Source organism: Oncorhynchus clarkii, chromosome 23 (assembly GCF_045791955.1).
Source record: "Oncorhynchus clarkii lewisi isolate Uvic-CL-2024 chromosome 23, UVic_Ocla_1.0, whole genome shotgun sequence".
NCBI classification, from domain to species: domain Eukaryota; kingdom Metazoa; phylum Chordata; class Actinopteri; order Salmoniformes; family Salmonidae; genus Oncorhynchus; species Oncorhynchus clarkii.
In genome coordinates, this window is record NC_092169.1 from 29,745,402 (window position 1) to 29,772,117 (window position 26,716).

Here is a 26,716-nt window from a genome sequence, read left to right on the forward strand (position 1 = left end):
ATAGTTGTAGTTGCAGACGAAGACATCTTAAACTAAAGTAAGTCCGTATAAGTAGCCTTGTAAACCAGGTCCTGCTATGTAGACAGTTCTAAATAAAAACGTTGGCTTTCTTTCGCTCCATTATGCTTCTACTGTCCAAACCGCGAAGATTAAACCAATTGAAAAAGAAAATCGATATTATCTTCCCCTTCATTCGAGGACAGAGCCCCACACTGTTAAATCCAGTTATGCTGCAGGAGTGTATCACCTACTGTCTGTCCGAAGTTGGAACGCACTAGTTGGAGAGAAGGGGCCTAGCATCACGTGTACCCGCCCTTCAATGGTCCATTTACGTACTTGGCTAAGATACAGACAGACCTTTCACGTCTGTTTAGGTGAAAAAAATAGAACTGGAGAACCTTTGCAAGGTTTTTAATGAGGCGCAGCCTACAGGACACATGCGATACACGGATCAAAGTATTGTTTCAGTTGCAAACTGGTAGGCTACAGGCCAGACAGATCTTTGGAACCAGAATTATAGAAAGCTTCATTAATTCATAGCCGACGGATCTATGCATCTTAATTCATTCAGTAAACATGCGATGGGATTCTCTGACTTCCCCTCCCTGAAACTACCGACTCTGAGTTGACAGGCTCATTAAAATGTGCTATTATCACATCAGAAAGATTATATATCTTTTCAAAATAAATATATTTAATCTATCTACAAATTAAGGAGATGAATGAATTATCTAGCTCAGCTCCATGATGCGCTCAGGAGGAATCCCCCAGCCGTTCGTGCTATTCGGGATCCTACAACAATTGAAGTTGAAATGTGAAATGGTTAAGGTAAGGGTTATGGTTAAGGTTAGGGTTATAGTAAGGGTAGGAGTTAGGGTTTTAGGGTAGGGACGTCCCAAGGATCCCTGTTAGCACTGACCATTTCCCAACCCCCTCCTCCCACTCCCCTCCTCCTCATTCAGAACTATCCGTGGTGCTGAACACGATTCGCTCTGACGTTGATACACTGTCACGTTGTGTGTGGTGCTGGCTGTAGCTGTATGGTACATACGTATGGTGCCTCCTACATGTCTTACATGTAAGTCATTACAGAGAAAAGCTGTGGGCAACATGCCTGGTATTCGTGTTGGGGGTTTCGTGGTTTCACACAAAGAAAAGTAGGAAGGAGAGAGACAAGGGGAGAGAGAAATAGATAGTTGTCAGGAAATATCTGGCTAATTTTCTAAGGGGGCATCATTGATTTTGGCATTGTATCCTGGTCTGCCTTGAGCGCTTCGAGAGGATGGAGACGATGGAGTCCATGGAACCGATATCTGCGCACTACACCACGGCATACCCGGAGATCCACCCCGATAGCGCCTATGGATCTACGGAAGGGGAGGAGAACCATTCACCGTCTGCCCCACCAGCTCTTTCATACGACGAAGAATTAATGCACAAGGTAGGAGGATGATTGGATTAATGTCTAAATAATATAAAACTCTGTTACTTGTTGATTTTCTCATAAGACGAGGCTATACACTCGGTTATCTCTTATTGATTTCAGTCACGTTAAGATAGAACTCGTAATGGTTCAGCTCTTTGATGCCACATCTAAATAACAGTTGTCTTGACCTGGTGGAATAGCACTTTGAATTGTCATTGGGCTTTCCATGGTACTGAAACGCTGGATAGCAGTTGGATAATAGCCCACTGACCATCGCAGCAGGAGAGAGTGTATGACGATGTTTCCAAACCAAAGCAAACACCTGTACTGTGCCCTCCCCGTCCCCGAAGTGTTTCGGTTCGCTGCCAGTACCAGCTCATACCCTGTCCAAATAACCTCACATTAACTAACCAGCCTTCGTGCTGAGGCCACAGCTTCAGCCTGGTCTCATAGACTAGACGTAACATATTCAATATGTTGAATAAGCAACTAATGAGCACAGAGACCTCCCAAGTTTGACGAAATGACTTTATATCTTTCAGTCTAACATGGATATTTACCTGCTTTTGTAGCTCTTCGTCAGAACAACACGTTTTACTGCACTAATCTGGTGTGTGTGCCAATATTTTACATATTTTTTAAACACAATTTTTGTAAGTAGTTAGGCCTACTGTCCTCTTCAAGTATAGCTGGAACAACGGTTATGGATATACTGAAAAGTTACATGTCTCTCCGCCCTAACAATGGGAGTCGTTGTCCACAAAGTGGCACTGTGGGCTGTCTAGTCATCTAAACCTCACGTAGCAAATAAGTCATACATTTTTTTGTTCTCCAAATTCAACACTCTCTCATTGACCGCCATTAAAAAACTCCTTGCTTTGTGGGCAACTTTAGCCTTGATCTCCCCTTTTAAATAAAGGAGAAACCATGGCTGCCTTCCAAGCAATGGGAACCTCCCCAGAAAGGAGAGACAGGTTAAAAAGGTCAGAGATAGGCACAAAACAACGAAAAAACACCACCTGCTTAAGGGAAGCATATTTTCCTCCGAGTTGGGCCTCTCTCTTCCTCTCTGGCTGAAATTGAGTACCACAGTATGAGTCATAATACCTATAAAACCTAGCAGTTAAACAAGGAAATGGTTCCAATAGTTTTTCCACCGTTCATTTTTCCATGGGAGATTTTATAATGACTTCATATAAGGTCTGTGTTTCGTGTAGGCTTACCCTGTCTTGATGTTTTGATAACCACGTAAATCTCTCTCGGACAAGTTTACTTGTACCAATATATTTGCCTGTAATAACCCCTCAAAAATGAAATGCTTTTTAGCCTCTAATGTGGCTATCATACAGAACTACAGATCCTGTTGCAAGCTTTGAAGTCATCAATCAAGGCAGTGTTGCAGGTGATGGAAAACCTAAACATTTCTCCATGCTAAATCTCAGGATCAAGTAACGTAAACTCACTCACTTTTGTACATCGCCTTGGTCCGTACAATTGACCTTATTTTAGCGCCCCAAAAACATAATACTTCCAGATCAACTGTAATGTCAATACCATGGTAAAGCACAATTTCTCCCCTTTCCAACAGAATCAATTACATGACCCCCACGCTGCCCGTTTCTGTATGATTCAAGAATGCAATCAGCCCCATCGGGTCTTTTTAAAAATGGCGGGTGGGGAAGCGAAACTGATGCGTGATAGTGAGAAGGAGAGATATTGTGTGGGAAAATAGCTTTTTTTCACTTGATCTGTCCAACTTATCACCTTATTGCCTCTAAAATGTAAATAAAACACTGTAAAGAGTTTATATAATGTGTCATTACATACCTATTTGAAGGTTTATGTCGCATTTGAATCGGGTTTTTAAGGCGGTGCTAAAGTGATCTTCAGAAGTAAACAGCGGCTTTGAGAATGATGATCGCTTGCAGTGATGATGCAAAAAAATGACTAGGTATCCCCCCTTACCCCCGTCATTGTCCATTTCTTGTTTTTAAATGATGAGAGAAGTGCTACACCTGGTGGAGAGAGATTGTAAGACAGAAATAGTTGCTTTATGCGTGCTGTATGTTACGGCATGACACATCACGATTTAACGGAGGGTCAGTTTTTTCAACCATGTCGATCAACGCTTGAATAGAAACGTAGTTCACACCCACGATTTTGAAGTCAACACAGTCGCTACAGTCCCATTAGTTTCCTTTGTAGCCTCATTTGAATGTTGCAGTTGCACACATTTGTACGGAATGGGGTGAGTTTACGTTAGTAAGGAACCTACAAGTAAAGTCAAATATAATAACTGGTAGATATTATAGTCTTTTTGTAGTTTCTTGTTTAAATAATTGATATTGTGTATTTATCATGTGCATTACTGTTTAGCATCTTTCAAATAACCTACCTTAGCATGTTTTATTACTAGAATAGTTCAAATTACCCTGGCCTTTGTAGCTAACTAGCTAACCTTAGGTCTTTCCGTCGATCAGAAGCAAGGGTGGTTCTGTGCTATGTAACCACGACTCCGGATTGTAACCACTACTCCGATAAGCATGCATGTGTATTTTATCATTTTCCGACCTCTGTAAGAGAGAGGCATCGCTGGAGCCATGTGATAAGGTAAGCCCTGTTTGCTAGCTTCTAATAAGCTATTTTGGTTTGGTCAAAGATCTGTAGTTAGCTAGGTGCTTATGAAAATTTGCTAGATAACCACTGACTGTAGTTACATGTACAACGCACATTACCTTCCTTACAAGTAAAAATAAAACCAGCATTAGCTGGTATAATGACTGTGTTTACCTTTTTATTGACAAGTATTTAGTGAGCTAGCCAGCTAGATAACGTTGGCTCACAGTTTGTGTAGTCATACTTTTTCACATTAGCCCACGAAGGAAGGGATATTTAGCTAGCTAGTTAATGTTAACTCATCGTTTGTGTTGTCAGACTTGCCAGGTAACGTTAGGCCATCACCATGGCAAGGATAGTTGATTAACTAGCATGTCACCACTTAGAAAAGTCTGACTACACGAACAGGGAGCTAATGTTAACTAGCTAGCTAGCTAAATATCAGCTGGTGGGCCAGCTCGTTAGGCATCTTAGTTGGCTAGTTAGCGACATTAGCTAAAGTTAGCTAGCTGGCTAGCTACCTTACATAGGACTTGTGGGCTCAATGTTTTCCCATACAAAACACAGAAACGGTTTTGTTCCACGAGTGCATCTGTTGTTCTTGACTATTCAAAAAATCCTGTGAAGTAAGTTAGACATGTTAACAGGGATGTAAATTAAGCTATCCCAAGGCTAGTACTTTTCAAACTGGCCCAGTAGACAATGTGCCAAACTAGCCTGACACAGAAGTGAAATGGATAGTAGAAAATGTGCCAAACTAGCTTGACACAGCAGTGAAATTTTGCCTTTACAAACATCGTATGCCACAGATTTTGGACCTAAATGTTACCCGGGCTAGTAAAAATCGTGGTCTGCTGGCCAATGCCCAAAATCCTTATATTCCATCCCTGCATGTCAGTCCCTTTCAGACGATCCCCCTGCCGATCCCTGTTGGTCCTCCTCAGTGACCTCACAGCTGAAGAATTAAACTTTCTTTTGAGAAGTCTGTTGGTTATGGTATTTAAATATAAATGCTACCATTTTAGAAATCAACCTATCTAGCTAGTAAAAGTAACTTTTGTTTGTCTTTCAGACTTGCAGACTGGAAACCCAGTGACAACACTTGGGTCTGCAGCTGCCATTTTCAGTTGGGAAAGTGAAGAGGCCCTGTGTTTTACAGAAAAGGTAGCTCATCCACCGTGCCAGAAGAGGAACATCCAGACACATCCACCATGGCAGACAATGAAGTTCCAGGCCCCTCGGCCGCTGAATAATGTAGGAGACTGCTGTCTGCACAGTTGCAGAATGCTCTCACTGAGGTACATCTTGAGGAAACATTAGCACAGTTGAAGGTTCTACAGGAGAATCAGATGTATACCTGCAACCGGTATTCAGCATCACAGCTGTCTGATAAAATACTTAGGGTGGAAACAGAACTTCCAGACAAAGGCATGTTCAACATCGTTGTTGAATACTTTGAACGTTGCAAGGACTGGGTTGTCTACTTTGCCAAGTGGAGGGTTAAGGTGCTGTCATTTGAGGATCAAGTGTTTATGGCGCTTATGAAGTTGTGTCACAGCTACACCAACTTGCACCTGGCTCAATTATTCCGTTGTAGTGCAAGCACTGTCAGCAATGTTACCATCAGTTTAATTCACGTGACTCACAAGCTTTTTTTCATTATGATCATGAAGACTGTTCCAAGTCGGGAGAAGAACCAAACGTGCTTGCCTGCGTCTTTTCAGGGGTCCAGCAGAAACTGCAGGATGGTCATTGACTGTACTGATAAAATATAACATATTCTGGGAGGAGCCTAGTGTGTGTGTCTGAACAATGTGGAATATTTTTGGACTATTGGATTGGAATAAAACCTCAAAAACATATTTGTGTGCTAAAACTATTTACAAGATATTTACAAATGTTCACTGTTGCAGTGCCAACTTTGGATACATGTGGTCCTTGAAGAACTCCTCTAGTCCAGCAATACGAGTCTGCCAGAGGTCGTCACGCTGGATGGTGATGGAAGCTTTGGTGGTCCACAAAACAAAGAAGCAAGTGTCCCTTCCAGTGATGTGGAGCTTCCCTTCGACCTCGTGCCAGTAAAGATGGTCTCCATGTAGGCGGTAAGACCCTCCCTCCTCCTGGATATAGAAATCCTTAGAACCATCCGGTGAGACACCCAGGATCCCAGACCCTGTGACCAAAAACCCTGACTCCTGCACATCCATCCCTGTAGCCATTTTGAATGCCTTGATGCCCCCCTATTCATTATCTGTACCCCACTTTACAGACAACACCCCATCCAATGACTGTGATCTGAGGACTCTTTTTAGCAGCGATGGAGTAACTGGCAGCCAACCTCCCTCTCCTTATGGTGTACCAGTTTGGTTTGGTGCGCTGTCCTACAGTTGCCTGCCGTAGAGCCTCCTGCAGCTCCACCGACAGTGCCATGCCAGCCAGGATGCCTGCATGCCCCAGGTGCCCTTTTTTAAAACAACGTCCAGTACAGACAAGGGTGACAGGGAGGGTAGCGGTTGTTCTGGCTCAGGTTCAAGGAGATATGCCATTTCACTAAACCTGCCCCGGAGACGGTTCCTTAGCTTGTACTTTTCGGCCGGCTGCAGGTCCTCAACTGACTGCACCTGGTTGGGCACGGCTGGCTTCCTCCACTCGCATTCCACATCCGTACAGCCGATATTGTGAACTGCAAAAATAGCCAATGCAGCTGTTTTGCTACACTTATGAGCTCCATGGGGGCATTTGCATGTGGTAGAGAGAATCCCTTGGTCACCTATAGAGACCTGCCAAGAGGAAGGATGTTAAGTGCCACATGCCATTCAATACATGACTTTGAACACCTCGAAATACATTTGTTGTAAGAAATGTGCTATATAAATAAAGTTTCATTTTATTGATGACATTAAAGTTGTAGAATATTTAATTAACAGTAATTTTTTACATGAGGACAAGTGCAGTTTTTCCATAAACTTTTAATTGATAACTTGGGATTTTATCACTTGACATATCACTCATACAGTTTGAAAGATCCTATAAATCAAGACAGTGTGAATGCATGTGCCACTCTGAATAAATAAATACTGTGCCTTTGAAGATTTGTCTCTGGTCATGTGACTACAATACAGGATGGATGTCTTAACAATGTCAATCATTCTGAATGTCAATAGATTTTTAGATTCATTTTCATGAATGACAACATTCTAGAACTGAGTTATCACTCATCTGAGTCTGGTATCCGGGGTAATTTAGTAAATGATTATATCATTGATTAGGTATCTCTTTCCTTGTAGACACAGGATAAACTTTATCCCTCATGCTGGTCCTGACCAAACCGGTAAGTTTCCCCTCACTATAGCTGCACTTCTCCACATCGCCATACTTATAGTGGTCTTCTCCCCTTTTAATAGCTCTTATTTACATTCTTGAAAAATATCATAAGGTCTGAACTTGACACTAAAGTTGACATACTGAACAAACAATTATCTAGGCTAAGTAAAACAAAATATTTTTTTAAATCTATTGCTTTGCTAACTTGCTAGCTAAAGTGTAGTCTGTGACTAGCTAAGACAGAGAAACCAGATGGAAGAAGTTCAACACTTTATTCAATTAATTTGAATACAGCACATGGATTCATCATGGATTGGGCACAGGACTTTTATCGCTCTTGTGAAATGCAGGAGCTTCCTGCAGGATTTTTAGTTTTGCTGAGGTCTTCTCTGTTGCTAAACTCAGCAAAAAAAGAAACGTCCCTTTTCCAGGACCCTGTCTTTCAAAGATAATTAGTAAAAATCCAAATAACTTCACAGAGCTTCATTGTAAAGGGTTTAAACACTGTTTCCCATGCTTGTTCAATGAACCATAAACAATTAATGAACATGCACCTGTGGAACGGTCGTTAAGACACTAACAGCTTACAGACGGTAGGCAATTAAGGTCACAGTTATGAAAACTTAGGACACTAAAGAGGCCTTTCTACTGACTCTGAAAAACACCGAAAGAAAAGATGCCCAGGGTCCTTGCTCATCTGCGTGAACATGCCTTAGGCATGCTGCAAGGAGTCATGAGGACTGCAGATGTGGCCAGGGCAATAAATTGCAATGTCCGTACTGTGAGACGCCTAAGACAGCGCTACAGGGAGACAGGACGGACAGTTGATCGTCCTAGCAGTAGCAGACCACGTGTAACAACACCTGCGCCGGATCGGTACATCCGAATATCTGCGGGACAAGTTCAGCATGGCAACAACTGCAACACCAGGAACGCACAATCCCTCCATCAGTGCTCAGACTGTCCGCAATAGGCTGAGAGAGGCTGGACTGAGGGCTTGTAGGCCTGTTGTAAGGCAGGTCCTCACCAGACATCACTGGCAACAACGTTGCCTATGGTCACGAACCCACTGACGCTGGACCGGGCAGGACTGGAAAAAGTGCTCTTCACTGACGAGTAGCGGTTTTGTCTCACCAGGGATGATGGTCAGATTCGCGTTTATCGTCGAAGGAATGAGCGTTACACTGAGGCCTGCACTCTGGAGCGGAATCAATTTGGAGGTGGAGGGTCCGTCATGGTCTGGGGAAGGTGTGTCACAGCATCATCGGACTGAGCTTGTTGTCATTGCAGGCAATCTCAAAGCTGTGTGTTACAGGGAAGACATCCTCCTCCCTCATGTGGTACCCTTCCTGCAGGCTCATCCTGACATGACCCTCCAGCATGACAATGCCAGCAGCCATACTGTTCATTGTGTGCGTGATTTCCTTCAAGACAGGAATGTCAGTGTTCTGCCATGGCCAGCGAAGAGCCCGGATCTCAATCCCATTGAGCACGCCTGGGACCTGTTGGATCGGAGGCTGAGGGCTAGGAGGTGCCTTGGTGGGGAAGTGGGGTACCACCTCACAGCAGCAACTGGTAAATCAGTCCATGAGGAAGAGATGCACTGCAGTATTTAATGCAGCTGGTGGCCACACCAGATACTGACTGTTACTTTTGATTTTGACCCCCTTTGTTCAGGGACACATTTTTCAATTTCTGTTAGTCACATGTCTGTGGATTTGTTCAGTTTATGTCTCAGTTGTTGAATCTTATGTTCATTCAAATATTTACACATGTTAAGTTTTCTGGAAATAAACGCAGTTGACAGTGAGAGGACGTTTCTTTTTTTGCTGAGTTTATTTAGGATTTAGCATTTGTTTTAGGTAATTGAGGCAAATATATTGATATAACTCCCCTAGTCCGAGAAAGAATTACACGGTTATCAAAATGTCACGCCAAGGTAAGCCTACACCAAATACACACTTAATTTGAAGTGTTTGTAAAATTACCTATGTGAGAAATGAATGGTGAAAAAACTATTGGAACCATTTCCGTGTTTGACCGCTAGGTTTTGTGGGTATTATGACGTTTCCACTCTGGGGGACTATTTAGGCTGAAAGGATTTGAGAAATATGATTGGTTGACGATAGGCCTATGACATTGACCTACGTCTCCTCTTGTGCAGAATATCAGATCTCAATAACAATTGGAGAAGTGTTTAACATCACCATGGCTACCACATCCTTATGATATAGGATTGTTTAGCTGCGGGACAAAGGACCAAAATGTGTGACTGTTCCGCACAATCCGAGACATGTGGTCACCCTGTCCAAACGTTTCGTGTTTGAATCTCATCACAGACAACTTTAGCATTTTAGCAAATTAGGATCTTTGTAACTACTTACAATTTTTTAACAACTTTGCAACTACTTAGCATGTTAATTAACCCTTTCCCTAACCCAGGGCCTTGGGATTCCACAGGGTGCACATTTTGGTTTTTGCCCTAGCACTACACACCTGATTAAAATAATCAACTAATCATCAAGCTTTGTAGTGTTAAGGCAAATACCAAAACATGCACCATTTTGGGTCCCGAGGACCAAGTTTGGAAAATGCTGCCCTAACCCTGACGTTTGCCCTTTGACCTAACTCCTAACCTTAACCCCTAACCCCTAGCCTAGCTAACGTTAGCCACCTAGCTAACGTTAGCCACCTAGCTAACGTTAGCCACCTAGCTAACGTTAACCACCTAGCTAACATTAGCCACCTAGCTAACGTTAGCCACCTAGCTAACATTAGCTACATCAAATTGGAATTCGTAGCATATCATACGTTTTGCAAATGTATAACATGTACAAATTGCAATTCGTAACATATTGTACGAATTGCAATTCGTTACATATCATACTTATAGTAATTCATAACATATCATACGAAATGGATGAAGGACATCCACAAATTAATACATACCATACAGAACCTAACATATCATACTAATTGGAGTTCCCGGATTTACATATACTATGTTACTTCTACACCTAAGCCCAGGTTGACAGCTTTGAAAGTACTGCAGTTCACTTTACTTAAATATGCAGTTTGCAAAGACTACAGTTCAATCCAGTTGAATTGGCTGCTGCAGTTGCATCAATTAAGTTTGTTTCTCTTGGGATAGACCTGGCTTACATTTCATTATATTTTATCAGTCGTCTGGACTGGCCTAGTTCTTTTCACTGTTGTGCCGCTCCATTAGTACTGTATATAGGTCAGAGTAGGGCACCACTGCACTGCTTTCATTTCTCTCTGAAATCAGGGGCAGGGAAGGAGCCCATTGATAAAAAGGTTTGTAGTACAAGCCAATGGCTGAATGACCGTAGACTTGGAGTCATCAGTGTGTTTTAGATCTCTCTACACAATGCTAAAGAAGGATTGTAGTGGTCAGTCCTTTCTGTAGTAATGGTCCTATAGCTTTCTAATTAGTCTGAATGACCTTATTGACAGCACTCTCTACAAGCCCCATAGGACGGACACACACACACACACACACACACACACACACACACACACACACACACACACACACACACACACACACAGGTCTGAACTTTCTGTTTTACTTATGATCTTGGAGGCAGAAGTAATACGTTTCAGTACAACAACCTGCTCCATAAAGACATTTGTGTTTTAACCCTCTCTGTGACTCAGCCTTCACACTGATGTAACAGTATAAGTTTACCCCGTCCCCTCGCCCATACACCCGGGCGCGAACCAGGGACCCTCTGCACACATCAACAACAGTCACCCTCGAAGCATCGTTACCCATCGCTCCACAAAAGGAAGAGCAGAGCAAGGGGAACTACTACTTCAAGGTCTCAGAGCAAGTGACGTCACCGATTGAAACGCTATTTAGCGCGCACCGCTAACTAAGCTAGCCGTTTCTCATCCGTTACACTGACTCATCACCTACTTCCAGATCTGTGCATACAGTAAAGGTCCACTGCATATTTGACAGGATTGACCAATTCCCAACCAACCTTACAGCCCTTACCCCCTGTGTACTTGTGGCGATCTGTCTGGGTTGGTATTGGCCATATAGAGAATATTCCACCTAGCCTATCAGTGCAGAAGGAATCATGTTCTCTGATGTAAGACAACGGGGTGGGTGATGACAACTCAGGCCACAGACAGGACACTTAGGGAATATGTGTGTGTGTGTATGTATACAGTGCATTTGGAAACTATTTAGACCCCTTGACTTTTTCCACATTTTGTTACTTTACAGCCTTATTCTAAAATTGATTAAACATATTTTTTTCTCATCAATCTACACACAATACCACATAATGACAAAGCAAAAACAGGTTTTTAGAAATGTTTGAAAATAAAAAATAAATAAAAAATGAAATGTCAAATTTACTTAAAGTATTCAGACCCTTTATTCAGTACTTTGTTGAAGCATCTTTGTTTGCGATTACAGCCTTGAGTCTTCTTGGCTGTGACGCTACAATCTTGGCAGACCTGTATTTGGGGAGTTTTTCCCATTCTTCTCTGCAGATCCTCTCAAGCTCTGTCAGGTTGGATGGGGAAGGTCGCTGCACAGCTATTTTCAGGACACTCCAGAGATATTTAGATCGGGTTCAAGTCCGGGCTCTGGCTGGGCTGCTCAAGGACATTCAGAGACTTGTCCCAAAGCCACTCTTGCGTTATATTGGCCCTGTGCTTAGGGTCATGTCCTGTTGGAAGGTGAATCGTCGCACCCCCAGTCTGAGCGCTCTGGAGCAGGTTTTCATCAAGAATCTCTCTATATTTGCTCCATTCCTCTTTCCCTCGATCCTGACTGGTCTCCCAGTCCCTGCTTCTGAAAAACATCCCCACAGCATGATGCTGCCACCGCCATGCTTCACCGTAGGGATGGTGCCAGGTTTCCTCTTGACGTGATGCTTGGCAATCAGGCCAAGGAGTTCAATCTTGGTTTCATCAGACCAGAGAATCTTGTTTCTGATGGTCTGACAGTCCTTCAGGTGCCTTTTGGCAAACTCCAAGCAGGCTGTCATGTGCCTTTTACTGAGGAGTGGCTTCCATCTGGCCGCTCTACCATAAAGGCCTGATTGGTGGAGTGCTGCAGAGATGGTTGTTCTTCTGGAAGGTTCTCCCATCACCATAGAGGAACTCTGGAGCTCTGTCAGAGTGACCATTGGGTTCTTGGTCACCTCCCCGACCAAGGCCTTTCTCCCCCGATTGCTCAGTTTGGATGGGCGACCAGGTCTAGGAAGATTCTTGGTGGTTCCAAACTTCTTCCATTTAAGAATGATGGAGGCCATTGTGCAGCAGAATGGTTTTGGTATCATTCCCCAGATCTGTGCCTCAACACAATTCTGTCTCGGAGCTTTACGGACAATTCCTTCGACCTCATGGCTTGGTTTGTGCTCTGACATGCACTGTCAACTATGGGACCTTATATGGACAGGTCTGTGCCTTTTGAAATCATATCCAATCAATTGAATTTACCACAGGTGGACTCCAATCAAGTTGTAGAAACATCTCAAGGATGATCAATGGAAACAGGATGTACCTGACATCAATTTTGAGTCTCATAGCAAAGGGTCTGAATACTTATGTAAATAAGGTATTTCTGTTTTTTATTTTTAATACGTTTGCAAAAATGTCTAAAAACATGTTTTCACTTTGTAATTATGGGGTATTGTGTGTAGATTGATGAGAATAAAATATAATGTAATCAATCTTAGGATAAGGCTATAACAAAATGTGGAAAAAGGGAAGGGGTCTGAATACTTTCAGAATGCACTGTATGTGTGTGAGTTAATGGCGGACACTCACAGCCTCCTAACAAGCTCCTCATTAACCACAGAGATAAAGAACCATAAGTGCTTGGAGAGTGGATATATCCTCGTGTTGGACACACACACACACACACACACACACACACACACACACACACACACACACACACACACACACACACACACACACACACACACACACTCTTCCTGTGTCTTCCACTGGTCCGTGACGAATTTCCCAAACATTTGCATCTGTTCCAGCTAATTGCATCTGAGTCACCGGGGGGATATAATGCTCCATTTCCAGCAAACCCCATGTTACCACAGAAAAGCTTTGCTCATAATCCCCAACAGATTTATTGCGTCTTCTTCCCCTCACAATACTCCTCCTTCCCTCCTTTCCTGTCGGCTTCCCCTCAATGATGTAACATGACTAGAGGTGGGTATATTATTTAGTTTACCAGTAAACCACCAGAATTTTGGTATCTTTCAAAGATTTATGTATCTAGTGCCCCTTTTGGGTACTTCAGATGATCATAGGTGTCTGTACTGTAAGTATCTCTGGTCCTCTGTGTGGCCTTATCACATGTAAAATATATGAAATAATTAAACAAGATAATTAAAAAATTAAAAATATTAAGTTACGAAGCTGTAAAATATAAATATAAACCATCAACTTAGTGAATATCATTGGTGTTTAATATGAAGGTTTCAGCATTAAATATACAGTACCAGTCAAAAGTTTGGACATATCTACTCATTCAATTGTAGAATAATAGTGAAGAAATCAAAACTATGAAATAACACATATGAAATCATGTAGTAACACCAAAAAGTGTTAAACAAATGTTATTTCATATTTGAGATTCTTCAAAGTAGCCACCCTTTGCCTTGATGACAGCTTTGCACACTCTTGACATTCTCTAAACCAGCTTCATGATGTAGTCACCTGGAATGCATTTCAATTAACAGGTGTGCCTTGTTAAAAGTTCGTGGAATTTCTTTCCTTCTTAATGCATTTGCGCCAATCAATTGTGTTGTGACAAGGTAGGGTTGGTGTACAGAAGATAGCCCTATTTGGTAAAAGACCAAGTCCATATTATGGCAAGAACAGCTCAAATAAGCAAAGGGAAAAGACAGTCCATCATTGCTTTAAGACACGAAGGTCAGTCAATGCGGAACATTTCAAGAACTTTTAAAGTTTCTTCAAGTGCAGTTGCAAAACCATCAAGCATATGACTGTCTTGGTGTGTTTGGACCGTTCTAGTTTGTTGGTGATGTGGACACCAAGGAACTAGTAGTACCACTACTGCCCTCAACCTACTCGAGTAAAAGTATAGATACCGTAATAGAAAGTTACTCAAGTAAAAGTGAAAGTCACCCAGTAAAATCTTACTTGAGTAAGTCTAAAAGTATTTTGTTCTAAATATATTAAGTATCAAAAGTAAATGTAATTGCTAAAATATACTTAAGTATCAAAAGTAATAGTATTCCATATATTATATTATATATTATATATTATCCATATATAAAAGTATTCCATATATTAAGCAAAGCAGACAGCACCATTTTCTTGTTTTGAAAATGTACAGATAACCAGGGGTACACTCCAACACTCAGACATAATTTGCAAGCGATGCATTTGTGTTTAGTGAGTCTGCCAGATCAGAGGCATCAGGGATTGGACCATTTTCCTGACCTGCTGCGCATTCAACATGTAATGAGTACTTTTGGGTGTCAGCGAAAATGTATGGAGTAAAAAGTACATGATTTTCTTTAGGAATGTAGTGAAGTAAAAGTTGTCAAAAATATAAATAGTAAAGTAAAGTACAGATACCCCAATACTTTACAGCACTGACAAAGTTACAATAGATTGCTATAGATTTTCTGTTAATTACCAAAATTATTAAACATTCCAGCAACTTTGGTAATTACCGGTAGCTTTGCAACCCTAAATAATGACTAACCCCAACCTCAAGGCTCTCTCAGCCTATTGCGGACAGTCTGAGCACTGATGGAGGGATTGTGCGTTCCTGGTGTGACTCGAGCAGTTGTTGTTGCCATCCTGTACCTGTCCTGCAGGTGTGATGTTTGGATGTACCGATCCTGTGCAGGTGTTGTTACACGTGGTCTGCCACTGCGAGGACGATCAGCTCTCCCTCTTGTCTCCATGTAGCGCTGTCTTAGGCGTCTCACAGTACGGACATTGCAATTTATTGCCCTGGCCACATCTGCAGTCCTCATGCCTCCTTGCAGCATGCCTAAGGCACATTTACGCAGATGAGCAGGGACCCTGGGCATCTTTCTTTTGGTGTTTTTCAGAGTCAGTAGAAAGGCCTCTTTAGTGTCCTAAGTTTTTATAACAATGACTTTAATTTTCTCAATCTTAACCCTTTAATCTAACTCCTAAACTAAACCCTAATCTTAACCCCAACCCCTCACGTAGCTAACGTTAGCCCCCTAGCTAGAATTCTTAACATATCATACGTTTTTCAAATTTGTAGCATATTGTACATTTTGTAAATTCGTAACATACCTATAATACGAATTGTAATTCGGAACATATCATGCAAATTAGGTGATGGTAATCCATCACCAAATACCTAAAGAGCTAAAACATTTTTTTTTCTAGAAAAACAAACTGGTCTCAGAGCATTTCATATTATTCTGTGCGTAAATCCATGACAGTCCATTTAATGGGATGTCTTGGATTTACACACAGAATAATACAAAATGCTCTGAGACCAGTTAGTTAGGAAAACAAATGTTTTAGCTCTTTAGATCTTAAGATTTGAACGGTTTGGGCCAGAGACGAGTACCGGTAGTTTTCTGCATTGTAAAGATGCAAACACGGACACAAAGCCATGCTCTGTTTGTTCCTATGGCAGAGGCTGTGGTACAAGCCTTATCAGACTTGCCTAAGCTAATGGTTTGTACAGGCAAAGTAAAATTATATAAACTACTTTGCTGGTGATGTGCACCCCTCAAATTATACAAACTACTTTGCTGGTGATGTGCACCCCTCAAATTATACAAACTACTTTGCTGGTGATGTGCACCCCTCAAATTATACAAACTACTTTGCTGGTGATGTGCACCCCTCAAATGATACAGATGTAACAACAGCCTTAGCGCACTGGACTTGAAACAATGATACCGATGTAATGTAACCATGTGCTATTCAATGTATTATCTGGGCGGAACTGGTGCTCCCAAGTCAAAATTCCATTGCTTTCCACAAGGCACGTTTATAAGTGATTGTTCAATAAAATAATAAAGATTAGGGAATGTTTTACGTCACACCTGAGAGTTCCTCAATGCACACCAGTTGAAAGCCACTATCAGATAGATGATACAGATATACCATGCACCTATAATTGTGAATGAGTGTGTTAGACTTCTAATCTGGCTAGTGACCATTTTAGTTTATCCAGAATAGTGATCAATGTTGAGTTTAATCCAGTTGTTTTTTAATTGAACCTTTATTTAATTAGGAAAGTCATTTAAAAACAAATTGTTATTTACAATGATGGCCTACTCCGGCCAAACCCAGATGACGCTGTGCCAATTGTACACCACCCTATGGGACTCCCAATCACAGCCAGATGTGATACAGCCTGGATTCAAACCAAGGACTGTAGTGACACCTCTTGCACTGAGATGCAGTGCCTTAGACCCCTGCGCCTCTCGGGAGCCCGATGAGTATACTTAATTTAAAGTCCTCATAATGGTATTTATCATTTATCCGCTGTATAAATTGTACATACTGCATGCAGTTTTATTACATATAGATGTTACCAGAATACATTCACTGTACTACCCGAAGCTTAATAATAATTTCATTTGTTAATAGCCAAGCTGAAATTACCCAAATAACCGATTTGAAATTGCAGCTCAAATAGCCAATCCCAGTATTGTTATATTTCTATTCGCATCTCCCGTCCCAATTTCCTAATCTCATAGCCGTCTGTCAAAATACATTTTAAAAAGCCTAATTTTCCTCACAGCTCACATGTCTGTCTGTGTGTCAGTCTGTCTGTGTGCGTCTTACATCCCATGGAAGCCGAGTTCAAAGACACTCTCTCAAAGTTGAGTCAGAGATTTCTGAATCTACTTCAATGCTTCTACACTCTTTTTTTTTACAGTCTATAATCCTGCGTGTCTGTGTTGAGTAAGATACTTAGCTGTGTCTGCAGGAAGAGATCATTGATTCACCTAAGCCTGTTCAGTTTGTGAGTCATCAAAAATCTATTGATCTCAGTTTTCCAAGGTAATCTTCTCACCCTTGTAGGAAGATAAGAGAGACTCTGTGCTGTGTAAACATATCCACATGCTGCACATACATAGTCATGCACAGGCTGACACACACACAAACATGATATGAATGGGCACTGTTGCACTCATTGATGCACATATAGATACATGCACACACGTTCTCACTCATGTTTGCACACACAAATACATACACACACGCAGATTATTGTCTTGTTGTGTGTGTTGTTGGCAGACTATCCTGGTGGGGGATAGTGGAGTGGGTAAGACATCTCTTCTGGTCCAGTTTGACCAGGGCAAGTTCATCCCGGGATCCTTCTCTGCTACTGTTGGCATCTGCTTCACGGTGAGTGAGTGAGAGAGTGAGGGAGGGAGAGAGTGAGAGAGTGAGTGAGTGAGTGAGTGAGTGAGTGAATGTAATCAATCAATCGCCCCTCTTGTCTCATCTCCTCAGAACAAGGTGGTGACTGTAGACAACATGAAGGTAAAACTACAGGTAAGTCAATCTGAATGAATCCCTGTTCAAATATTTTTTGTTGCACAGAAAGGGGGATTTATTTTAATATGGTGTATTCTTTCCTCTTTCCTCTTCATGTCAGATGTGGGACACTGCAGGCCAGGAGCGGTTCAGGAGTGTGACACATGCCTATTACAGGGACGCCCATGGTAAAACAGTCTTGACACTTGCCTATTACAGGGACGCCCATGGTAAAACAGTCTTGACACATGCCTATTACAGGGACGCCCATGGTAAAACAGTCTTGACACATGCCTATTACAGGGACGCCCATGGTAAAACAGTCTTGACACATGCCTATTACAGGGACGCCCATGGTAAAACAGTCTTGACACATGCCTACACTCTTAGAAAAAAAGGTGCTATCTAGAGGATTCTTACAGGATTCTTCGGCTGTCCCCATAGGAGAACCCTTTGAAGAACCTTTTTTTGGTTGCAGGTAGAACCCTTTTCGGTTCCATGTAGAACCCTTTCTACAGAGGCTTCTACATGGAACCAAAAAGGGTTCTACCTGGAACCAAAAAGGGATATCCTATGGGGACAGCCGAAGAACCCTTTTGGAACCCTTTTTTCGAAGAGTGAACTACAGGAAGGCGCAGTAAAACAGTCTTGACAGATGCCTACTTCAGGAAGACCAAGTAAAACAGTCTTGACAGATGCCTACTACAGGAAGACCCAGTAAAACAGTCTTGACACATGCCTACTTCAGGAAGACCAAGTAAAACAGTCTTGACAGATGCCTACTACAGGAAGACCCAGTAAAACAGTCTTGACACATACCTACGTAACAGATGTGATCATACCGTACTTCTTAACTCTCTTGCGTTGTGTTTTTAAAGAAAGGACTGTCCAGCCAGTGGTCTCAGTTGGTGTTTATTCTGACGATAGACAAAAGGAAGCACATTAGATGTGCAGGACAACATTGTGTTGATGGCTGTAGATTTGGGATTTGTGTGTTAGCATGGAAATAACTGTGAATTAGCATGGAGTTAATGTGACCATTACAATTAAATCATGCTAACGAACTTGCTCTTACAGCAATAACATAAAAAGCACATCCCAGGATGCTCCCAATATCTAACAAGTACCGTACACATCACAGGAGGTTGGTGGCGCCTTAATTGGGGAGGACGGGTCCGTGATAATGCCTGGAGCGGAATAAGTGGAATGGTAACAAATACATCAAACACATGATTTCCACATGTTTGATGCCTTTCCCTCCATTTAATTCCATTCGCTCCATTCCAGCCATTATCATGAGCCATCCTTCCCCTCAGGAGCCTCCTGTGGTACACATACAGTACCAATCAAAAGTTTGAACATGTTTTGAAAACTATTTTCGACATTGTAGAATAATAGTGAAGACATCAAAACTATGAAATAACACATATAAAATCATGTAGTAACCAAAAAAGTGTTAAACCAATCACAATATATTTTTCAAAGTAGCCACCCTTTGCCTTGATGACAGCTTTGCACACTCTTGGCATTCTCTCAACCAGCTTCACCTGGAATGCTTTTCCAACAGTCTTGAAGGAGTTTCCACATATTATTCTGAGAACTTGTTGGCTGCTTTTCCTTCACTCAGTGGTCCAACTCATCCCAAACCATCTCAATTGGGTTGAGGTCTGTGATTGTGGAGGCCAGGTCATTTGATGCAGCACTCCATCACTCTTCTTCTTGGTCAAATACTCCTTACACAGATTGGAGGTGTGTTGGGTCATTGTCCTGTTGAAAAACAAATGATAGTCCCACTAAGCGCAAACCAGATGGGATCGCGTATCGCTGCAGAATGCTGTGGTAGACATGCTGGTTAAGTGTGCCTTGAATTCTAAATAAATCATCACAGTTTCACCAGCAAAGCACCCCCACACCATCACACCTCCTCCTCCATGCTTCACGGGGGAACCACACATGCGGAGATCATCCTTTCACCTACGCTGCATCTCACAAAGACACTGCGGTTGGAACCAAAAATCTCAAATTTGGACTCATCAGACCAAAGGACAGATTTCCACCGATCTAATGTCCATTGCTCATGTTTCCTGGCCCAAGCAAGTCTCTTCTTCTTATTGGTGTCTTTTAGAATTGGTTTCTTTGCAGCATTTCGACCATGAGTTAACCAAGGCAGTTAACCCACTGTTCCTAGGCCGTCATTGAAAAAAATATTTTTTTCTTAACTGACTGGCCTAGTTAAATAAAGGTAAAATGTAAAAAAATATAATGAACTTATCCTCTGCAGCAGAGGTAACTCTGGGTCTTCCTTTCTTGTGGCGGTCCTCATGAGAGTCAGTTTCATAGCGGTTGATCATTTTTGACGACTGCACTTGAAGAAACATTCAAGTTCTTGAAATTTTCCGGATTGACTGACCTTCATGTCTTAAAGTAATGATGAACTGTCCGTACTCTTTGCTTATTTGAGCTGTTCTTGCCATAATATGGACTTTGTATTTTACCAAATAGGGTTATCTTCTGTATACCACACCTACCTTGTCACAACACAACTGATTGGCTAAAATGCATTAAGAAGGAAAGAAATTCCACAAATTAACTTTTAACAAGGCACACCTGTTAATTGAAATGCATTCCAAGTGACTACCTCATGAAGTTGGTTGAGAGAATGCCAAAAGTGTGCAAAGGGTGGCTACTTTGAAGAATCTCAAATATAAAATATAGTTTAATTTGTTTAACACTGTTTTGGTTACTACATGATTCCATATGTGCTATTTCATAGTTTTGATGTCTTCACCATTTTTCTACAATGTAGAAAATAGTAAAAATAAAGAAAAACCCTTGAATGAGTAGATGTTTGCAAACTTTTGACTGGTACTGTATATATAAAGTATATATACATAATAAACTTGTACACATTGTAAATACATAAACAGAATGCACTATTTCAGAATGTGATTTATTGCTTGCATGTCAATATCAGACTGAGAAGAATTTACGATCTCCCCCTATCTGCAAGCATGACCAATGGCAATTTACCTAATTGATATGTAAATTTAACCAACCAATAGGAATACACAAACATTGAATACATATTTCTGCAGTGTCAAGTGAATATCACAACAAACCTGTTACACCTTCTACAGGGACACTTACAGTAAAACAGTCTTGTCAAGCCAACAATCTGGCTCTGGATCTCAGCCATAAGGAGATACCTGATTATAACTTTGGTTATTTATATCATATACATTCATCTATTATTCATAGGGCTACATTTAATGTTTTTTCTTTCTTTCTCATAGCCCTACTCCTTTTATATGACATCACCAGCAAATCATCCTTTGACAACATACGGGTGAGTTTTGGTCTCTGAAGGACACCTCTGCCATTATAATGTCTTTAACTGGTGATGCCCTGCAGAATTGTAATATTATAAAGATGTCCTGTGAGAGTTGTAATGTTGACAAATGACTAATCATACCAATTATGAGGAGGATATTGCCTGAAATGTAAACTGATACCATAAAGTGTTGACATGAACAATGATGTGTGTGTGTATGCATGGTGTGTGTATGTGCATGTGAAAACTAAATGGCAGAGTTCCTGCTCGACTACATTGCATTGTATCAACCAAAAGTTGTGTTCCACGTCATTGATTGTGCAGTTGGGAACTAGATTACTGTATCATATGATGTTATTAGCTGATATGTTAAATACAGTGCGTTTGGAAGGTAGTCACATTTTGTTACGTTAAAGCCTTATAAGATTTATTCAACAAAAGAATTCCGCCCCTCATCAATCTACACACAATAGCCCATAATGACAACGCAAAAACAGGTTTTTAGAAATGTTTGCAATTAAAAAAAAAACAACTTAACTATCAAATTTACATAAGTATTCAAAACCTTTACTCTGTGCTTTGTTGAAACACCTTTGGCAGTGATTACAGCCTTGAGTCTTCTTGGGTATGACAGTACAAGCTTGGTACATCTGTATTTGGGGAGTTTCTCCCATTCCTCTCTGCAGATTCTCTCAAGCTCTGTCAGGTTGCATGGGGAGCATCGTTGCACAGCTATTTTTAGGTCTCTCCAGAGATGTTCGATCAAGTCTGTCCTCAGGCTGGGCTGCTCAAGGACATTCAGAGACTTGTCCCGAAGCCACTCCTGCGTTGTCTTGTCTGTGTGCTTAGGGTCGTTGTCCTGTTGGAAGGTGAAGATTTGCCCCAGTCTGAGGTCCTGAGTGCTCTGGAGCAGGTTTTCATCAAGGATCTCCCTGTACTTTGCTCCATTCATCTTTCCCTCAATCCTGACTAGTCTCACAGTCCCTGCCACTGAAAAACATCCCCACAGCATGATGCTGCCACCACCAAGCTTCACCGTAGGGATGGTGCCAGGTTTCCTACAGACGTATCGCTTTGGCATTCAGGCCAAAGAGTTCAATATTGGTTTCATCAGACCAGAGAATCTTGTTTATCATGTTCTGAGAGTCCTTTAGGTGCCTTTTGGCAAACTCCAAGCAGGCTGTGATGTGCCTTTTACTAAGGAGTGGATTCCGTCCAGCCACTCTACCATAAAGGCCTGATTGGTGGAGTGCTACAGGTGGTTGTCCTTCTGGAAGGTTCTCCCATCTCCACAGAGGAACTCTGGAGCTCTGTCAACATCCTGACCAAGGCCCTTCTCCCCCGATTGCTCAGTTTGGCCAGGCAGCCAGCTCTAGAAAGAGCCTTGGTTATTCCAAACTTTTTCCATTTAAGAATGATTGAGGCCACAGTGTTCTTTGGAACTTTTAATGCTGCAGAAATGTTTTGTTAACATTCCCTAGATTTGTGCCTAGACACAATCCTGTCTCGGCGCTCTACAGGCAATTCCTTCGACCTCGTGGCTTGGTTTTTGCTCTGACATGCACTGTCAACAGTGGGACCTTATATAGACAGGTGTGTGCCTCTCCAAATCATGTCCAATCAATTGAATTTACCACAGGTGGACTCCAATCAAGTTGTAGAAACATCTCAAGGATGATCATTGGAAACAGGATACACCTGAAGTCAATTTCGAGTCTCATAGCAGAGTCTGAATAATTCTGTAAATAAGGTATTTCTGTTTTTCATTTTGAATACATTAGCAAATATTTCAAAAAACTGTTTTTGCATTGTCATTATGTGGTATTGTGTGTAGATTAATGAGGAAAAACGTTTATTTAATCCATTTTAGAATAAGAGTGTAATGTAATAAAATGTTGAAAAAGTCAATGAATCTGAATACTTTCTGAATGCACTATACCTATCCGGGCGTGGTAAGATCTGGCATGCGTCTGCAACTGTTGACCACGAACTCGACCCTAAAGCAATATTCGTTGCTCCCAGTTTACAGGTACTGTAGTATTGTTCGGGTTTCCCACTTGTTAAGAACTCAGCATTAGCTGTGTTCCTGCAACCTCCCTTCTTGTCCTCTGATTGGCTGTTTCTCCCTCTGTAGGCGTGGCTTACAGAGATTCATGAGTATGCACAGAGGGATGTAGTCATCATGTTGCTGGGCAACAAGGTGAGAGGAATGGAAGGAATGGATAGGCCTGAAAAGCTTTTTGTAGTGGAAGAAAAGGAGAAGTATGCTGTTCGCCCTACCTCACATAACACCACACACAAATGATTGGACACACTCTCTGACTCACTCAAGTTGGTTATTCTTTCCAGTTATTCAACAGAAATGAGACGTTCAGATAATGCAAGTGCATTGTGTTTTACTCTGTTGGCACTGAGATATTTGGCCTATTTGGATATTCTGGCCTTTCTCTTCTCCGATGGTGTGAATCTCTTTTCCCTCTACAGGCAGACATGGCCAGTGAAAGAGTGATCAGGAGAGACGAAGGAGAGAAGCTAGCCAGGGTGAGCAGCATGGTCACCTGTGAAGTAAATCATGCATTGATGCCAAGAACAGATATGAGCAACATTTACAGTTACGCCAATATGTAGATCCTAATTTCAATTTAGGATTAAGCACACAGTATTCTAAATTGACAATCCAATCCTTACACAAGTTGAATGTAATAGATCTGTTTTCCTCTCCAAGGAGTATTCTGTTCCTTTCATGGAGACAAGTGCCAAGACTGGGGTGAACGTTGATCTGGCTTTCATTGCAGTGGCAAAGTAAGTGACAACACCCACACTGGCGTCATGGAATTACTCTATGTGAACAATAAAAAAAAATGTCTTCCTCACTTTTTTTGTGCTCATCCTGCCATCCCTTCCTCCATCCATCCATCCATCCATCCATCCATCCATCCATCCATCCATCCATCCATCCATCTTTCCCTTCTGCAGGGAGCTGAAGCACAGGGCAGTACATGGCCAGCAGCCCAACGAGCCCAAGTTCCAGATTCATGAGTACATTGAGTCTCAGAAGGAAAAGTCTGGTTGCTGTAGCTACTTCTGATGCAGATACCTCTTTCTCTCACCTCTGACTCTATACTCCCCCAATCAGCATCAGCTCTACCAGGTACAATCAAGGGGAGTGAAGAGGTGCCATCTAAGTAGTACACAGCAAGGAACTTACAGGGAGGGAAGTACATCAACTAATCAGCTTCGGATGAGTGTGGGAGAATTGGCTTTGAGGTTTTTGTATTTATCTTTTACACAAATACAGAAATGCCATAGAAATATTTTCCCCCTTTTACAAGGAAGAGCTGTCTCAAGATTAACACATTTCCCCTAGGACCCATGATACTGTGTTATCATTAAAATGCAGTGCCATGCATGTGTCACAAGGTGGAAAGTGTTGGGTTCTAAGTCTGGGTTGAGCAGGCAGAGTGAAGTAGAGGCAGACAAAAAAAATATGTTTTCAAACATTTATTTTCTATGGCATGCTTTTCTCCACATAAATTGCGATCAAAGTTTAAGCATGTTCTCTGTTAAAATTCTTACTTCAATTCCATAATTATTTTCCATACTTCGTAGCATGCTCTTTTACTTTTAACTTTAAAACCCATGCTAGTTGCAACCACAGATATACAAACCAAACAAAACAAAAAGGGTCCCAGGAAGTGATAGAGCCCAGGAGGCAGGCGTCTATTTTTTCAAGAGCTCAATTTCAGCTTGACCAAACTCAATTAGCAATGTGCTCTCACCAATCAAAGCCATAACACGTTCTGGCACAACTTGGGACCCACCATGCTTCCAGACAACATTCACTTCCTGTGAGCAGCTGCCTGGAACACAAAAACAAATGGGTTTAAATACAGCATTCAAAAGCATATGATGTGTTAATCAACCAACACAAATGCTTCCATGCAAATAACTCACACCTGCTTTCAGATATATAATAATACAATTTCATAATATTATGCTGCTGAAGTTATTTCAGGTTGTCAATTTTAATATGAATATTTTTTTTATTTATTTATTTTATTTATTTTTATTCAGAATATTACAATATGTTATTTACCTGGTCAGTAGTTTCTTGTGAGAATGCCAAATGTTGTATTTGATGTATGCTGCATGAAAATTATATTTTCTCAAATGTTTTGTATTTGTCTCTCACTTCACTGGGAATATTGTGTGTGTGTGTGTGTGTTTGTGTGTGTGTGTGAGAGAGAGAGAGAGAGAGAGATTGAGAGAAAGAGGGAGTGCTCAAAGTTGGCACACACCGCCAGAGGGCAGTGTCTTTTCATTTATGTTCTGTTATTCCCTGAAGGCATCATGGTCAAATGTAAAACAATGAATGTAATGTTCTTATATTCACAATTGTGTGCTACATTGAACTTAGAAGGGTTTTATAGTTGACCTATTTTCATGAGATTTGTTTTTATTCTTTCGGGAACAAAGAAACGTGTTATCAGTTTGGATTAAGTCTATGGATGAGGAATCATGAAGAAGCTTTGCATTCACATAAATAGCCATAGCCTATCGATGACAGTGTCTATATCATAGAGATCCTATTAAATTAATTATAACAAAGCAACAGCAAACATGTCGTCCCACACAAATGATGCAGCACCCCCTTGGGCCAATCAGTGTAATTTTGTAAATTACAGATCTCTATTGTCAAGACGTATTATTCACCTAAGTTTCATCAAAATCGAGCCAGTGGTGTCTGAGATATCGCGTGTGACTAATGTACGTACAGTTGATTACTATGACTCCCCCCCTCCCTTGGGCCCATCAGTGTAATTTTGTAGATGATGGAATTTTATGGCAAGATGCATCATTCACCCAGTCTTCATCAAAACTGGGCCAGTGGTGTCTGAGATATTGTGTGGGTTAGCTAGACTTATATGCCTGACCATGTATGCCAAATTTCAGCCTGACCATGTATGCCAAAAGTCAAACAGATCAAGAGGTATAAACATGCCCGTTATAATGCCACCGTGAAGTCGATATGAATGTTCTTGCATATGTTGTCTTGACAGGGTTTGCAACATGTAGAGCGCCGAGACAGGATTGTGTCAAGACACAGATCTGGGGAAAGGTACCAAAAAAGGTCTGCAAGCCCATAATCTACTTGACAAGTAATAGCCTAGGTGACAACTTTTGTTCATAGAGGAATTTAAAGGCAGCCCATTGGCTGTCTGATAAACTCAGTGACAGTGTTAGCCTCCCCTCACTACCTCCCTTCTCCAGACCATCTCTGAAGACCTCACTTCCCTCATCAACTCATCTCTGACCACTAGCTGAGTCCCCTCTGACTTCAAAATGCCCAGGGCGGCAGGGTAGCCTAGTGGTTAGAGTGTTAGACTAGTAACCAGAAGGTTGCAAGTTAAAATCCCCGAGCTGACAAGGTACACATCTGTCGTTCTGCCCCTGAACAGGCAGTTAACCCTAGGCCGTCATTGAAAATAAGA

The 26,716-nt window shown here is 41.6% G+C and overlaps 1 protein-coding gene across 1 annotated transcript; it reads left to right on the forward strand.

The window, feature by feature from the left end:
- The first annotated feature begins 1,117 nt into the window (after positions 1-1,117).
- Positions 1,118-25,172, forward strand: LOC139381582 (ras-related protein Rab-37-like). Its single transcript, XM_071125225.1, has 9 exons — positions 1,118-1,441; positions 17,651-17,761; positions 17,870-17,911; positions 18,015-18,081; positions 21,187-21,239; positions 23,359-23,424; positions 23,709-23,765; positions 23,950-24,026; positions 24,201-25,172. The coding sequence occupies exons 1-9, from the start codon at positions 1,283-1,285 to the stop codon at positions 24,310-24,312; spliced, it is 744 nt and encodes a 247-aa protein (XP_070981326.1). The 5' UTR covers positions 1,118-1,282; the 3' UTR covers positions 24,313-25,172.
- The last annotated feature ends 1,544 nt before the right edge of the window (positions 25,173-26,716 follow it).

Bases quoted from the DNA above. Each gene is read 5' to 3' on its own strand.
- LOC139381582 (XM_071125225.1), top strand. From the start codon at position 1,283: ATGGAGACGATGGAGTCCATGGAACCGATATCTGCGCACTACACCACG. The intron at 21,240-23,358 runs GTGAGTTTTGGT...CTCCCTCTGTAG, and splicing joins CATCCTTTGACAACATACGG to GCGTGGCTTACAGAGATTCA. The intron at 23,425-23,708 runs GTGAGAGGAATG...TTCCCTCTACAG, and splicing joins TCATGTTGCTGGGCAACAAG to GCAGACATGGCCAGTGAAAG.